At 40.6% G+C, this 16891-nt stretch overlaps 1 protein-coding gene across 3 annotated transcripts in view; it reads left to right on the top strand.

Moving 5' to 3' along the window:
• cers1 (ceramide synthase 1) overlaps positions 1-16891 on the top strand; it is a 101765-nt gene that overhangs the window by 67163 nt on the left and 17711 nt on the right. For all 3 annotated transcript variants that reach the window (XR_009803650.1, XM_061883158.1, XM_061883157.1), the window contains 4 exons: positions 4664-4823; positions 13083-13263; positions 13325-13486; positions 14871-15018. Coding sequence is in view for 2 of the 3 variants with exons in the window: in XM_061883158.1 (XP_061739142.1) it covers positions 4664-4823; positions 13083-13263; positions 13325-13486; positions 14871-15018 (651 nt within the window). In the remaining variant the exon portion in view is untranslated. The remainder of the gene's footprint in view (positions 1-4663; positions 4824-13082; positions 13264-13324; positions 13487-14870; positions 15019-16891) is intronic.

The raw sequence follows: 16891 nt of genomic DNA, 5'->3' as shown, positions 1-16891 counted from the left end.
TGCAATTTAGTAAACTAAAGCGGCCGTATTGGCATGTGTTGCAATGTTAATATTTCATCATTGATATATAAACTATCAGACTGCGTGGTCGGTAGTTGTGGCTTTCAGTAGGCCTTTAAATGAAAGGTGAAATGAGATAAATACTGTAAATGGTAAAAGAAGGGAACTAAAAAGTAAATAGAAAGAATATAGAAAGCAAAGTAGGTGAGATGGAAGTTAAATAAAAGGTTAAGAAAAAAAAATATAGAAGGGGAAAAAAAGGTAAAAGACGGTCAATAAAAAGGTCAACAGAAAAAATACCAAAAAAAAAGTTAAATGGAATGTAACATAGGATAATCCGAAATACTTATTATTATTATTATTATTATTATTATTAATGTATTATCATTCATTTTTTGTTTATTTATTTGATGTATTTGTAGACACTACTTAGTTTTTTTGCTATTTCTTTCTTTTTTGGTGGGTGGGGTGGTATTGTTGGGATTTAAACAAAAACTATTTTGACATTTGGGGGAAATAACTGATATACAGTGGGGCAAAAAAGTATTTAGTCAGCCACCGATTGTGCAAGTTTTCCCACTTAAAATGATGACAGAGGTCTGTAATTTTCATCATAGGTACACTTCATCTGTGAGAGACAGAATGTGGGAAAAAAATCCAGGAATTCACATTGTAGGAATTTTAAAGAATTTATTTGTAAATTCCATCCATCCATCTTCTTCCGTTTATCCGAGGTCGGGTCGTGAGAGCAGCAGCCTAAGCAGGGAAGGCCAGACTTCCCTCTCTCCAGCCACTTCGTCTAGCTCTTCCCGGGGGATCCCGAGACGTTCCCAGGCCAGCCGGGAGACATAGTCTTCCCAACGTGTCCTGGGTCTTCCCCGTGGCCTCCTACCGGTTGGACGTGCCCTAAACACCTCCCTAGGGAGGCGTTCGGGTGGCATCCTGACCAGATGCCCGAACCACCTCATCTGGCTCCTCTCGATGTGGAGGAGGAGCGGCTTTACTTTGAGTTCCTCCCGGATGGCAGAGCTTTGTATTTGTAAATTATGGTGGAAAATAAGTATTTGGTCAACCATTCAAAGCTCTCACTGATGGAAGGAGGTTTTGGCTCAAAATCTGACGATACATGGCCCCATTCATTCTTTCCTTAACACGGATCAATCGTCCTGTCCCCTTAGCAGAAAAACAGCCCCAAAGCATGATGTTTCCACCCCCATGCTTCACAGTAGGTGTGGTGTTCTTGGGATGCAACTCAGTATTCTTCTTCCTCCAAACACGACGAGGTGAGTTTATACCAAAAAGTTCTATTTTGGTTTCATCTGACCACATGACATTCTCCCGATCCTCTGCTGTATCATCCATGTATCCATTTTGGTATAAACTCAACTCGTCGTGTTTAAAGGAAGAAGAATACGGAGTTGCATCCCAAGAACACCATACCTACTGTGAAGCATCGGGGTGGAAACATCATGCTTTGGGGCTGTTTTTCTGCTAAGAGGACAGGACGATTGATCCGTGTTAAGGAAAGAATGAATGGGGCCATGTATCGTGAGATTTTGAGCCAAAACCTCCTTCCATTAGTGAGATCTTTGAATGGTTGACCAAATACTTATTTTCCACCATAATTCACTAATATGGCCTTATTCATTCTTTCCTTAACACGGATCAATCGTCCTGTCCCCTTAGCAGAAAAACAGCCCCAAAGCATGATGTTTCCACCCCCATGCTTCACAGTAGGTGTGGTGTTCTTGGGATGCAACTCAGTATTCTTCTTCCTCCAAACACGACGAGTTGAGTTTATACCAAAACGTTCTATTTTGGTTTAATCTGACCACATTACATTCTCCCAATCCTCTGCTGTATCATCCATGTATCCATTTTGGTATAAACTCAACTCGTCGTGTTTGGAGGAAGAAGAATACTGAGTTGCATCCCAAGAAGGTACAAGACAGTCAAAGACACTAAATATAAGGTAACATGAGATGAGTAAAAGGTAAAAAGGGGATACAGAAGGTAAAACAATGTAAACAGCAGTCAAAGAATGAAGGTTATGGCAAGAAGTCTTCATAAATTTTCCAACTATTTCCCCTAAAAAACACATTGAGGCTACAAAGTGTGTCTTCTCCCGATACTCCATGATTCCAACAAATGAGGCAGGGATTAGTCCGGGCGGGTTTCACCGTCCTTTGATGGACCACGGCCTGCTTTTTATGGGCCCCTGTCACATGTAGGTACAAAATAAAATGGTAAATAGAGTAAAAAAAAAGGAAACACCTCCTAACTGATAATATTGCAAAGATATGTCAGCAAATCACTAACTCCTGACAGGTTTGCCTTATTGAGGGTTTAGATATTTCTAGCCTCAAACTAACAGTGGCTAGCAAACTCCTGCAGAATGTAGAGAATCAATGTTGCCTACAATCTAGCCCAGTGTTTTTTAACCTTTTTGGAGCCAAGGCACATTTTTTGCGTTGAAAAAATGCGGAGGTACATCGCCAGCAGAAATCATTAAAAAAAAACTAAACTCAGTTGACAGTAAAAAGTCGTTGGATATGACTTTAAAGCATAAGTAAGCATGCATGACTATAGCTCTTGTCTCAAAGTAGGTGTACTGTCACCACCTGTCACATCACACCCTGAATTATTTTCACTTTTTTGCTGTTTTCCTGTGTGTAGTGTTTTTCTTCTTGTCTTGGGCTCCTATTTTGGTGGCTTTTTCTATTGTTTTGGTATTTTCCTGTAGCATTTTCATGTCTTCCTTTGGGCGATATCTCCCGCATCTACTTTGTTTTAGCAATCAAGAATGTTTCAGTTGTTTTTGTCCTTCTTCGTGGGGACATTGTCCATTGTCATGTCATGTTCGGATGTACATTGTGGACGCGGATGTACATTGTGGACGCCGTCTTTGCTCCACAGTAAGTCTTTGCTGTCGTCCAGCATTCTGTTTTTGTTTATTTTGCAGTTTTAGTTTCGTGCTGCATAGCCCTCCCTAAGCTTCAATGCCTTTTTTTAGGGGCATTCACCTTTTGTTTATTTTTTGGTTTAAGCATTAGATACTGTCAGTATTTTGCAGTTTTTGTTTCGTTCTGCATAGCCTTCCCTAAGCTTCAATGCCTTTTTTTTAGGGGCATTCACCTTTTGTTTAGTTTTGGTTTAAGCATTAGATACTGTCAGGTTTAAACACTGATGACATCTATTTAACAAGACAAGAAGCAAGGAATTAAACAGACAGAATTAAATTTAGCTCAATGAGGAGAAATACGTCGACCAGGGGTGTCAAACTCAAATACAGAGTGGGCCAAAATTCTAAACTGAACAAAGCCATGGGCCAAAGATAAACAACTTAACATTTTAATAGGGACCCAAACAAGTTTTGCATTGAATATTGAACAAGCAAGGCTTATATAACTTTATAGTGACATGCAAAATCGAGTTTTGTTGGTAGCGGGGGTGTATATTGTAGCGTCCCGGAAGAGTTAGTGCTGCAAGGGGTTCTGGGTATTTGTTCTGTTGTGTTTATGTTGTGTTACGGTGCGAATGTTCTCCTGAAATGTGTTTGTCATTCTTGTTTGGTGTGGGTTCACAGTGTGGTGTAACTGTGTTAAAGTTATTTATACGGCCACCCTCAGTGTAACCTGTATGGCTGTTGACCAAGTATGCAATGCATTCACTTGTGTGTGTGTATAAGTGTATATTACACTGAAATTCGGGATTCTCCTGGAAAAATCTGGAGGGTTGGCAAGTATGAAAATTAGCGTTGAATACAGTGATAGAGCGGCACCGCCACTGTACAATACCGGCGGGCCAGCTCTAATGTTAATTTATTATTGCCTCAAGGGCCAAATGAAATTACACGGCGGGCCAGAGTTTGACACCCATGACGTAGACACTGTGCCCTTGTACAGTGTCGCCCCACGCTTTGACAAATTATTGTACGCCTCTCCTTTTATTTGGACTATCCTTGATTAAATGGCAACAGCTCTTTGTAAAGGAAAGGGGGTCATAAACAGTCGGTGCTTTTGTCACAAAACCGTTCAAAGAAAAGGTGACTGGAGGGGAGTCAGGTCCTGCTTTCTCTCAGCTTTGTAGATTTTGGGTCAATACAAAATCTTACTGTGGATAACAATACATCAGAGAAACCGACACCCTCATGTTGCTCCCCATCCCACACAGTGGAGTTTTACAAGCCTTTTGATTGGTAAGATCAAAGACAGCTTTTGTCTGCTCGTTGGGAACTCATTGAAACACAAGGTTTTGTGATAACTTAGGTACATTTATTCTGACAGATACCTTTTTACCTGCATACTGCCTACCGCTGTTTCTGACATCTACAAAGCAATTAGCTACCGGCTGCCACCTACTGATATGGAAGAGTATTACAGGGTTAGTCTGCCAAGCTCTAGACAGCACAGACACTCAACAACAACACATCATTTGCAGACTAGAATCACTGGCTTGCAAAGAATATTTTTAACCCAAACTGTTGAAATTACATAATCTCCCAAGGCAAACTAGTGTGGTTAAAAAACACTGATCTAGCCTACATGATAACGGATGAGCAGGACTTAAAAGACATTGTGGGGATTTCAGTACCACACTAATGTTTCTGGACAAGCGGTAGGAAATGGATGGATGGACAAATGTATATGCTGTTTCCTTGCAGCCTCTAGCACGGTGGTGCGGGTTGCTGCCCAAAGATGCCGCCAAGATGCCGGAGAGCGCGTGGAAGCTGGTCTTCTACACCATGTCGTGGTGCTACAGCACCTACCTGCTCTTCTTCACCTCCTACTCCTTTTTCCACGACCCGCCCTCCGTCTTCTACAGTAAGATAACGACACATTCATCACATGAACCATCTCACACTGTCACACACCGTTTTTCTTCCCTGGTTAGCGTGAGGAGTTGGCTTTTGATTCTGTCAGGTTCAAACACCGATGACATCTATTAAACTGACAAGAAGCAAGGAATCATGCAGAGACAGAGTTAAATTTAGCTCAATGAGGAGAGACGTTTTGGGACTGCTTGCTCAGTTACAGATCCAAACTACGCTCTAAGGTACAGTCCCACGTTCTCCTCTATTTATTTGGGAGGTCCATGCTTACATCACTGAGGCTGTTTCTGACGGAAGGGGGGTAATGTCAAGAGCCCCAGTTAGACACAATATATGACTATTCATGAAATGCAAACGTGCTGACACTCGTGATATCGTCCTGTCTCTGCTTTGTCCGCGTCACGGTAATCGATGTTCGGCCTTGGCAGTCAGCAGGCTGAGTCGAGACACAAAAACTGATTTTGATTGATTGATTGAAACTTTTATTAGTAGATTGCACAGCACAGTACATATTCCGTAAAATTGACCACTAAATTTTAACACCCGGATAAGTTTTTCAACTTGTTTAAGTCGGGGTCCTTGTTAATCAATTCATGATACAAGACTACTCCCAATCGTTTGCACAGATGGAAAAGTACAACTTCAGCACAATTGATAATAACTATAGCAACAGCCCTTAAGCATAAGAGTTGTCTGATTATATATAGGTAATTATTCCAAGCGGTTCGATCTTTTTGGGACAAATGACGATCCAGAATCTTTTCGTTCTGGGCACTGGAGGATGAGCTCCATGTTTTTGAAGCTTAATGATAAACAGATCCAGTTTTAGTGAAACACTAAGCATCATGTAGCACTATTGCTAAGTGCTACACAAAGATAATTAAACAATAACCCACTGTACAATGTCCACCCTCACTGGGATGTGTATATCTTTCAGCACATGAATTCAACATAATCCTCACTCAGGTACAAAAAAAATAAAAATATGGGGACAAACAAGCATCTCACCGAGTCCTCCTAGCGACATATCTGTGTGTAAGTTTCATTTCAAAGTTCTCGGTTTATGACTACGTACTTCTACGGTGTAAGTGTGAGGCATGATTTATAATCTATAATAAACTTTTACAAACTCAGCTCAGTAGGTCAAAAGCTGCCATGTATTGTTTTTTAGTGGGCTTTATAGACTAAATAAATGACTCACATAAGCTTTATTGTTAGCCGTCTAGTATGAGCCATATTTTACAATTTAGAATGCACAAAAGATAGTAAAACAAATATGTTCTTGGCTCACTTAGTGATTGTGAATGGTACTTCCACTTTAAAAACAGCATAAGTCCATTCCAGATGGTTAATAATAAATAGGTTAGTTTTGTTCATACTACAGATGTCCGATATCATCGTACTGCCGATGTTATCGGCCGATAAATGCTTTAAGATGTAATATCAAAAATCATCGGTATCGGTTTCAAAATTTTGGTATAGGTTTTAAAAAGTAAAATGTATGACTTTTTAAAACGCCGCTGTGTACACGGACGTAGGGGAGAAGTACAGCGCGCCAATTAACCTTAAAGGCACTGCCTTTGTGTGCCAGACCAATCATTTAATATCTACGGCTTTTCACACACACATGTGAATGCAAGGCATACTTGGTCAACAGCCATACAGGTCACACTGAGGGTGGCCGTATAAACAACTTTAACACTGTTACAAATATGTGTGAACCCACACCAAACAAGAATGACAAACACTTTTCAGGAGAACAGCCGTACCGTAACACAACAAATACCCAGACCCCCTTGCAGCACTAACTCTTCCGGGACGCTACAATATACACCCCCCCCCCCCCTGTGTTCTAAAGGGTGAGCACAGCTAAAGTGGTGTGATATTAGCGGCCTTGTTGGGGACGAGCGCCTCGCATCATAAACAGACCACATTGGTCTGACTATGGTCCCTTTGGAAAAAAAACAAAAAAAACCGCTATACTGCCGAGGTGACTTTTACTCTTTTATCCACAATTTCTTCAGTTTTACTTTCTCTTCTCACTCCATGCAAAGAATCAACTGCCAGAACACAAGATGGTGCAACGGACCTTGATCGTCGGTACTCTCACCTGATTGGCTGTGAGCATGTTGCTCCCACTAATCCGCGATCACTTCCTGCGTTGTCACTTTGCGTCACAACTTCCGGTTTCTGCGGGCGGAAAAAAGATTTACCATAATTTATCAAACACATTTTTTATTGATATCAATTAAAAAAGTAGCAATGATTGTCACACAAACACGAGGTGTGGCGAAATTATTCTCTGCATCCGACCTATCACTTAATCACCCCCTGGGAGGTGAGGGGAGCAGTGAGCAGCAGCCTGTGGTCGTGCTCGGGAATCATTTTTGGTGATTTAACCCCCAATTCCTACCCTTGATTCTAAGTGCAAAACAGGGAGGTAATGGCTCCCATTTTTATAGTCTTTGGTATGACTCAGCCGGGGTTTGAACTCACGACGAACTTTAACCACTAGGCCACTGAGTGGGTTCTCTATCTATGTGTCTATCTTGATACATATTGATATCGTTTTATCAACCTGTGCTGTTTTACATAACATAAGCTAGTTTTTCACCCAACTTTGTAACTCCTGACTATAAAGGCAAAAATACTTTTGTCTTTTAACTTGTAAGAATTGAACATCCTTTAAAAATTCTGAGGCTTATGGTGGAAAAAAAAGTCAAAATACCGTATTTCCTTGAATTGCCGCCGGGTATATAGTATGCGCCTGCCTTCAATTACTACCGGGTCAGACTCGCTTCGCAAAATAATTAGCGCATGCTTAGTATTACCGCCGGGTCAAACTCGTCACGTCACGAGTGACACTTCTCCTGTCATCATTTTCAAAATGGATGAGGCTGATTTCAATACCGGTAATTTGAAATCGCATTAAGGGAAGAAGATTAAGAACTATTCAGTAGGATTTAAAGTCCAAGCTATTGAATATACTAAAAAGAACAGTAAGCAGCTATGTTTTATTAATATACCTGGGGAGCCGACAGTCCGACAGATAGGCGGCGAGGAGACGGCGAGGAGACGGCGAGGAGACGGCGAGCGAGCGGAGAGGAGGAGCGGAAGAGCGACCTGAACTGAGGTTTTATTGAAAAATAAACAAAGTCAAACTGCTCAAGCCATGTCCTTCCTTGGTGGTCCTGGGAACCCGCAAGACGACGGCTTGAGACCGTCACAACAGCGTAGCTGCGTGTGTCAAATATGAGTCATTAAATGACTCCCGCCTCCTGGTGGTAGAGGGCGCTAGTGATCCTTCTTGCGACTACTCGGCCACAGAAGAAGTGAAATGAGTGACGTGATATGTGCTGGAGGAGGTGTCACGCCAAATTTCTCCCCCCCTTAGGTAAGATTATGCAGAACGAAACTAAAACTCAACTGGCTACAAAATAAACAAAAACAGAATGCTGGACGACAGCAAAGACTTACTGTGGACCAAAGATGTCGTCCATAATGTAAATCCGAACGTGTAATACTCTTCCATATCAGTAGGTGGCAGCCGGTAGCTAAGTGCTTTGTAGATGTCGGAAACAGCGGGAGGCAGTGTGAAGGTAAAAAGGTGTCTAATGCTTAAACCAAAAATAAACAAAAGGCAAGTGCCCTTAAGAAAAGGCATTGAAGCTTAGGGAAGACTATGCAGAACGAAACTAAAACTGAACTGGCTACAAAGTAAACAAAAACAGAAGGCTGGATGACAGCAAAGACTTACTGTGGAGCAAAGACATCAGAACATGACATGACAATCAACAATGTCCCCACAAAGAAAGATAAAAACAACTGAAATATTCTTGTTTGCTAAAACAAAGTAGATGTGGGGAAATATCGCTCAAAGGAAGACATGCAATTTCTACAGGAAAATACCAACAAAAGAGAAAAAAACACCTAAATAGGAGCGCAAGACAAGAAGTAAAACACTACACACAGGAAAACAGCAAAAAAGTGAAAATAAGTCAGAGTGTGATGTGACAGGTGGTGACAGTACACCTACTTTGAGACAAGAGCTATAGTGATGCATGCTTGCTTATGCTTTGAAGTCATATCCAACAATTGCCACAACCACTTTTTACTGTCAACTGAGTTTAGTTTTTTTATGATTTCTGCTGGTGGTGTGCCTTGGCTCAAAAAAGATTTAAAAACACTGACATGGTGGATTATGGTAAATACTGATTTTAACAGACTGAAGGAATGGAGCTCGCTGTCCAAAGGCTCTCATCAGACCGTCATGGTGTCCCTCGGAAGAGCGAGACAAAGAGGAAATGCATATTTAATCAGAATGTTACCGAGCCTCGCAGTCTCTTACGCAACCGCCGGAGGTCCAGAAGTCAAGACGGTTTTATTTCCATCGCAGCAAATACCGGTAGGTATCTCAGTGGAAACATTTATTCCTTCCACCCGTAAGGTCTTCTTGCACAAGCTGGATGGAGCATCCTGTGGGCGGCCAGCCAGCCAGCCATGTGCCCCCGGCAGCTTGGAGAGACAAGAAGCTGCAGACGTTTGAGCGCAAGAAGCAGCAAGCTAAATACTGCTAAGGATACAAACAGGTGCGCATTGCCGGCAGTAAGTGAAATATAACTGAACTGGCTACAAAGTAAACAAAACAGAATGCTGGACGACAGCAAAGACTTAAGTGAGGGTTGGACTCTGCCAAGGCTGCCCTTCGTCACCCATTCTGTTCATAACTTTTATGGACAGAATTTCTAGGCGCAGTCAAGGCGTTGAGGGGATCCGGTTTGGTGGCCGCAGGATTAGGTCTCTGGTTTTTGCAGATGATCTGGTCCTGATGGCTTCATTTGATCTTCAGCTCTCACTGGATCGGTTCGCAGCTGAGTGTGAAGCGACCGGGATGAGAATCAGCACCTCCAAGTGTTTTCTCGCCCGGTAAAGGGTGGAGTGCCATCTCCAGGTTGGGGAGGAGATCTTGCCCCAAGTGGAAGAGTTCAAGTACCTCGGAGTCTTGTTCAGGAGCGATGGTGAGATCTACAGGCGGATCGGTGCGGCGTCTTCAGTAATGCGGACGCTGTATCGATCTGTTGTGGTGAAGAAGGAGCTGAGCCGGAAGGGAAAGCTCTCAATTTACCGGTCGATCTTTGTTTCCATCCTAACCTATGGTCATGAGCTTTGGGTTATGACAGAAAGGACAAGATCACGGGTACAAGCGGCCCAAAGGAGTTTCCTCCGCCGGGTGTTGGGTGAGAAGCTCTGTCATCCGGGAGGAGCTCAAAGTAAAGCTGCTGCTCCTCCACATGGAGAGGAGCCAGACGAGGTGGTTCGGGCATCTGGTGAGGATGCCACCTGAACGCCTCCCTAGGGAGGTGTTTAGGGCACGTCCGACCGGCAGGAGGCCACGGGGAAGACCCAGGACTATGTCTCCCGGCTGGCCTGGGAACACCTCAAGATCCCCCGGGAGGAGCTGGACTAAGTGGCTGGGGAGAAGGAAGTCTGGGCTTTTCTGCTTAGGCTGCTGCCCCCGCGACCTGACCTCAGCTAAGCGGAAGAAAACAGATGAATGGATGGACTACAAACAGCAACAATACTTATGTTTATACTTTTTATGTCTGGTGGGTCGGCATTAGAGGTGCAGCCCTGGTTGTGGTTGGACCAGGTCTGGTGTCCAATGTTGTGCAGCTGCCAGATGTTGAGCTGGTGTGACAACTGCAGCGTTCACAAAGGTTAAATCCTTTTGGCACATCTTCCCTCGGGCATGGACGGGATTAAAATCACTCGCTCAGGACACAAAAATTAGACCACTCAGGTTGTTCTCACACTTGTTGTTCGGTACTATTGTGTGGCACATGACTAAAAATATACAAATTCAAATACTTTTTTGCAAACTTAGGTTCTGTCTGCTTGGTGTCCTTGCTCGGGATTCAACAAAGAGCTGATCATTTTGATAATCATCGACTATCTTCACGATTAGGACACTAATCGGATTATAAAGTGCACACTTAATCAGTGGCTCTAATTTATTCATTGGCTCCAGTCTCTTAATGAATATTTCAAAGTGCATGGTAAAGTGTAATGTGTGGTGTATGTCATGATAGATGGATCAGGGTTTGCCCTTTTGATCGTCGCGCACTGCAACCGCAATATAAAAGCCGCCACACCCTTAAAAATGAGGGTTGTTTTTTTTATATGTGCTAACAAAGTAATATAATGCATTGTAGCCTTCAGAAGACGTCACATAAAGTCCAACACTCTTTTTAACTTGTATTGCCAATCTTATGCATACACATATTCCCTCCGCCTTATTTGTATTTGACTTCATTAAATGTTTGGGTAGAATTATTTTTTAAACAAAACAGTTTTCTTGTAGGAAATATATGATTTGTCTGAGTGGCTGGACAGGACAGATTGAAAGATAAAAAATAAAATATATGTATGTATTTATTTTTTTAACCGATTAAGAATTAATAAGTACAATTCATGATTCATTCAAAAATATTTTTCTTTTACACTCCTAATAATACATACTGCACACTAACGATTGCACTGTGTAAATAAAACACTCGTTTTGCACACTAAAAAATGATGACAGCAATCATATAAGTGTGTTGTTTAGCCTTAAGGCCGTGGGAGGAAAGGACCTGCAGTAGGGCTCCTTCCTGCACTGTGGATGTATCAGTCTAATGCGCTGTGGATGTAACCGTCTAATGCACCGTGGACGTAACAGTCTGATGTACTGTGGATTTAACAGTTGAATACACTGTGGATGTAACTGCCTAATGCACTGTGGATGTAAAAGTCTAATGCACTGTGGGTGTAAAAGTTTAATGCACTATGTATGTAACAGTCTAATACACTATGGATGTAACAGTCCAAGACACTGTGGATGTAACAGTCTAATGCACTGGGGATGTAACAGTCTAATGCACTGTGGATGTAACCGTCTAATGCACCGTGGATGTAACAGTCTGATGTACTGTGGATTTAACAGTTGCATACACTGTGGATGTAACTGCCTAATGCACTGTGGATGTAAAAGTCTAATGCACTGTGGATGTAAAAGTTTAATGCACTATGTATGTAACAGTCTAATACACTATGGATGTAACAGTCCAAGACACTGTGGATGTAACAGTCTAATGCACTGGGGATGTAACAGTCTAATGCACTGTGGATGTAAAAGTTTAATGCACTATGGATGTAACAGTCCAATACACTATGGATTTAAAAGTCTAATACACTGTGGATATATCAGTCTAGATCACTGGGGATGTAACAGTCTAATGCACTGTGGATGTAACAATCTAATGTACTGTGGATGTAACAGTCTGATGTAATGTGGATGTAACAGTCTAATGCACTGTGGATGTAGAAGTCTATCGCACTGTGGATGTAACAGTCTGACGCAGTGGCTGTGACAATCTATTGCACTGTGGGTGTATCAGTCTAATGCACTGTGGATGTAACAATCTGGCGCAGTGGCTGTGACAATCTATTGCACTGTGGGTGTATCAGTCTAATACACTGTGGATGTAACAGTCTAATACACTGTGGATGTAACAGTCTAATATACTGTGGATGTAACAGTCTGATGTAATGTGGATGTAACAGTCTAATGCACTGTGGATGTAGAAGTCTATTGCACTGTGGATGTAACAGTCTAATGTACTGTGGATGTAACAATCTGATGCAGTGGCTCTGACAGTCTAATGCACTGTGGATGTAACAGTCTAATGCACTGTGGATGTAACAGTCTGATGTAATGTGGATGTAACAGTCTAATGCACTGTGGATGTAGAAGTCTATTGCACTGTGGATGTAACAGTCTAATGTACTGTGGATGTAACAATCTGATGCAGTGGCTCTGACAGTCTAATGCATTGTGGATGTAACAGTAATGCACTGTGGATGTAACAGTCTGATGTAATGTGGATGTAACAGTCTAATGCACTGTGGATGTAGAAGTCTATTGCACTGTGGATGTAACAGTCTAATGCACTGTGGATGTAGAAGTCTATCTCACTGTGGATATAACAGTCTGAGGTAATGTGGATGTAAAAGTCTAATGCACTGTGAATGTAACAGTTTAATGCACTGTGGATGTAACATTCTGATGCAGTGGCTGTGACAGTCTAAGTCACTGTGGACATCTCCAAGTGTGGCGTATATGACGTGCAGTTTATGGAGTGTGTGTTGCATGTACAGTGATGTATGTGATGCGCGGCGTATGTAATGTAGTGTCCCCTCCTGGTGTCCCCAGACTGGAAGAGTGGAATGTCAGTGCCTATGGACATCGCCATCGCCTACTTAATCCAGGGCAGCTTCTACGGCCACTCCATCTACGCCACCGTCTACATGGACGCCTGGAGGAAGGACTCGGCCGTCATGGTGGTGCATCACATCATCACGCTGGCCCTCATCTGCTTCTCCTACGCCTTCAGGTACTTCTTGTCTTTTGTCCCCGTCCAACTGACACCCGCTCACCCGCTGCATGCGTGGCAGGTATCACAACGTGGGCATCCTGGTGTTGTTCCTCCACGACATCAACGACATCCAGCTGGAGTTCACCAAGCTCAACGTCTACCTGAAGTCCAGAGGGGGAGGATACTACCTGCTCAACGACGTGCTGTCCAACATGGGCTCCGTCAGCTTCAGCATCACCTGGTGGGGGCCACACACACACACACACACACACACACACACACACACACACACACACACACACACACACACACACACACACACACACACGCACATTTTTGTATTTGTTACCTTCGAAAAATGCCTCCCTCTTTAGGACAACCCTTTCTAGATATATAAAGATTTGTATTTACAACATTAATAATATATATATTTTTTGTTTGTTTACAATTAGTTTTTAATCTTCATTAATTACTTCAAGTTATTACAGTATGTCTCTCTCTCTCTATATATATATATATATATATATATATATTTTATTTATTTATTTATGTATTTATTTATTTATTATTTTTTTTTATAAATTTTGTATTAATTATTTGTATTTGACTATATTTATTATTTTCAGTAATATAGACATTTATGACAGCCTGAAAAATGTTTGTATGGAGGAATGTAGTTAATCATAGAACTAACATCCAATGTTATTAAAGTATTTATTTTGAATTGAGAATAATTTTAAATTTTATACACACACACATATATATATATATATATATATATATATATATATATATATATATATATATATACATACATGTGTATATATTCTTTTTGGGGGGTTTGTTGCAATTTCCTTTTTTTAAGAATTAATTTATGGATTAAAAACATTGTACAACTATTAATATTATTGACACTGTTTCTTTGAATATTTTTTTTGTTTTATCTTAATTGCTTTGTAAATATCTAACCTAAGTATTGGAAAGCTGGGATTGGGTTGGAGTTGAGATTGCCGAATTTTCTTTGATCAAATTGAGTAAAACATTTTGTAATTTTTGTAAACAACATTTTAAAAATACATTTAAAAAAAGACGTATTTTCGGCTAACATTGCATGCATAAGTCGTACATCTGCGGCCCAGAGGAGCTTTTGTATGGAATCTGGAACCTGTTTCAAAAATGTTTATATATATATATATATATATATATATATATATATATATATATATATATATATATATATATATGTATATATATATATAATATAACAAATTATATATAATATAAAAAATTATATAATATATTATTTGGTACTCCAAGAATGGGAATGTAAGGTGCCCAAAGAGTCCCACCTCCATTAAATAGCCTGTACAGTACTGCCATCTGCCGTCTTGGACGTGCAACTGCACTCCAAAGATGACTCAAATGGTTTAGTATAGACTACTGCTTAGCACACTTGTCACAATCAGCTCATTTTTAAATGTTACATCATACAATTGACATTCATCAACACACAAAACTACTAAAATCGGTAATGTTGAGTAGTGGTTTTGATTCCCAGTTCTCAGGAATTTTGTACCGTATCAGTACCCAACCCTAAACACACGGTCTGTCTCTGTCCCCTTTAGGTTCTGGTTCCGTCTCTACTGGTTCCCGCTAAAAGTTCTGTATGCCACCTGCGTGTCCAGCCTGCAGTCGGTCCCCAACATTCCTTTCTACTTCTTCTTCAACACTCTGCTCCTCGCCCTGCTGCTCATGAACATCTACTGGTTCCTGGTGAGCTCACACACATTCTTGTATTTCTTACCTGCCTGAGACCGCCGATAAAAACCTACCTCTTTAGGACCACCCTTTCTAGATATATAAAGATTTGTATTTACAACAGGCAGCATGGTGGAAAATGAGGGGTTAGTGCGTCTGCCTGACAATAAGGTCCTGAGTAGTCCTGGGTTCAATCCCGGGCTCGGTATCTTTCTGTGTGGAGTTTGCATGTTCTCCCCGTGACTGCGTGGGTTCCCTCCGGGTACTCCGGCTTCCTCCCACCTCCAAAGACATGCACCTGGGGATAGGCCCCTCCCACCCCCAAAGACATGCACCTGGGGATAGGCCCCTCCCACCCCCAAAGACATGCACCTGGGGATAGGCTGATTGGCAACACTAAATGGTCCCTAGTGTGTGAATGTTGTCTGTCTATCTGTGTTGGCCCTGCGATGAGGTGGCGACTTGTCCAGGGTGTATACCGCCTTCCGCCTGATTGTAGCTGAAATAGGTACCACCGCCCCCCGCGATCCCAAAGGGAATAAGCGGTAGAAAATGGATGGATGTATTTACAACATTAATAATATATACATACTATACAAATATAAAAAAAGGTAATCTTTTAGTTCATTATTTTTTTTTTCCATAAGATTTTTAATCTTCATTATTTAATTATTACAGGATGTCTCTACATATATATTTATTTTATTTTTTGATTAATTTTGGCCAAAGGGGCGCATTTCAATTTCTTACATACACTTGTTATTTCATATGTTGACCAGAGGGGGAGCACTTTTAAAAGTGACACACAGTCAACGTGAAAAATCCCTCCTTTTTGGGAAATCACACACACACACACACTCACACACACACACACTCACACACACGCACACACACACACACACACACACACACACACGCACACACACACACATTCTTGTATTTCTTACCTTCTTGAGACCGCCTGAAAAACCTCCCTCTGTAGGACCACCTTTTCTAGATGTATAAAGAAGTGTATTTACAACATTAATAATATATACATACCATGCAAATATAAAAAAGCTCGTTATGAAAAATTAGTTAGGATTTCACAGGAAAAAAGTCACAATTTTTGGCCTTTTTATATTACCAAAGTCGTCATTATACTCAACGCAAGTCGAAATTTTACAAGAAAAAGTGAACATTTGTGTAATATTATGATAAATGTTGAAATTTCACTCAATAACAGTGATAATTTTACAAGAAAAGATTAACATTTTGGCAATTTTATGAAAAGAGTCGTAATTTTGTTCGACAAAAGTCACAATTTTATAAGAAAACTTTCAATTTTGGCAACATTATAATAATAATCGGAATTTTACTTGGAAAATGATGAAAAAAGTCATAATTTTATAAGAAAACGTTCAATTTTGGCAACATTATAATAATAATAATCTGATTTTTACTTGGCAAAATGATGACAAAAGTCATAATTTTACTCCAAACAAAAATGGCAATATTGTGATAAACGTCAGAATTTTATATGACAAATGTAACCATTTTACATAAAAAAATAATAATTTTACATTAAAAAGTAATCATTTTACATTAAAAAGTAATCATTTTACTGGAATATATTGCAATAGTACAGAAACAGAAAGAATAAGAGATTTTAGTTAATTTATTTTTTGTTTTTGTTTGTAATTTGTATTTAATCTTCATGATTTACTTCAAGTTGTTGCAGTGTGTCTCTACATACATATGTATTTAATTTTTTTAAAATACATTTTGGTCAAAAGGGCGCATTTCAATTTCTTACAGCTGTGATCAAAATTATTCAACCCCCACACAATTTTGGTGTTTTAGCAAGTTGGACATGTATTCCGTATTTTGTTTATAGTCATATCAAATA

This window comes from Nerophis ophidion, linkage group LG22 (genome assembly GCF_033978795.1).
Source record: "Nerophis ophidion isolate RoL-2023_Sa linkage group LG22, RoL_Noph_v1.0, whole genome shotgun sequence".
Taxonomy (NCBI): Eukaryota; Metazoa; Chordata; class Actinopteri; order Syngnathiformes; family Syngnathidae; genus Nerophis; species Nerophis ophidion.
The sequence above is the reverse complement of the archived record's forward strand: the minus strand, read 5'-3'. Positions and strand labels throughout refer to the sequence as shown.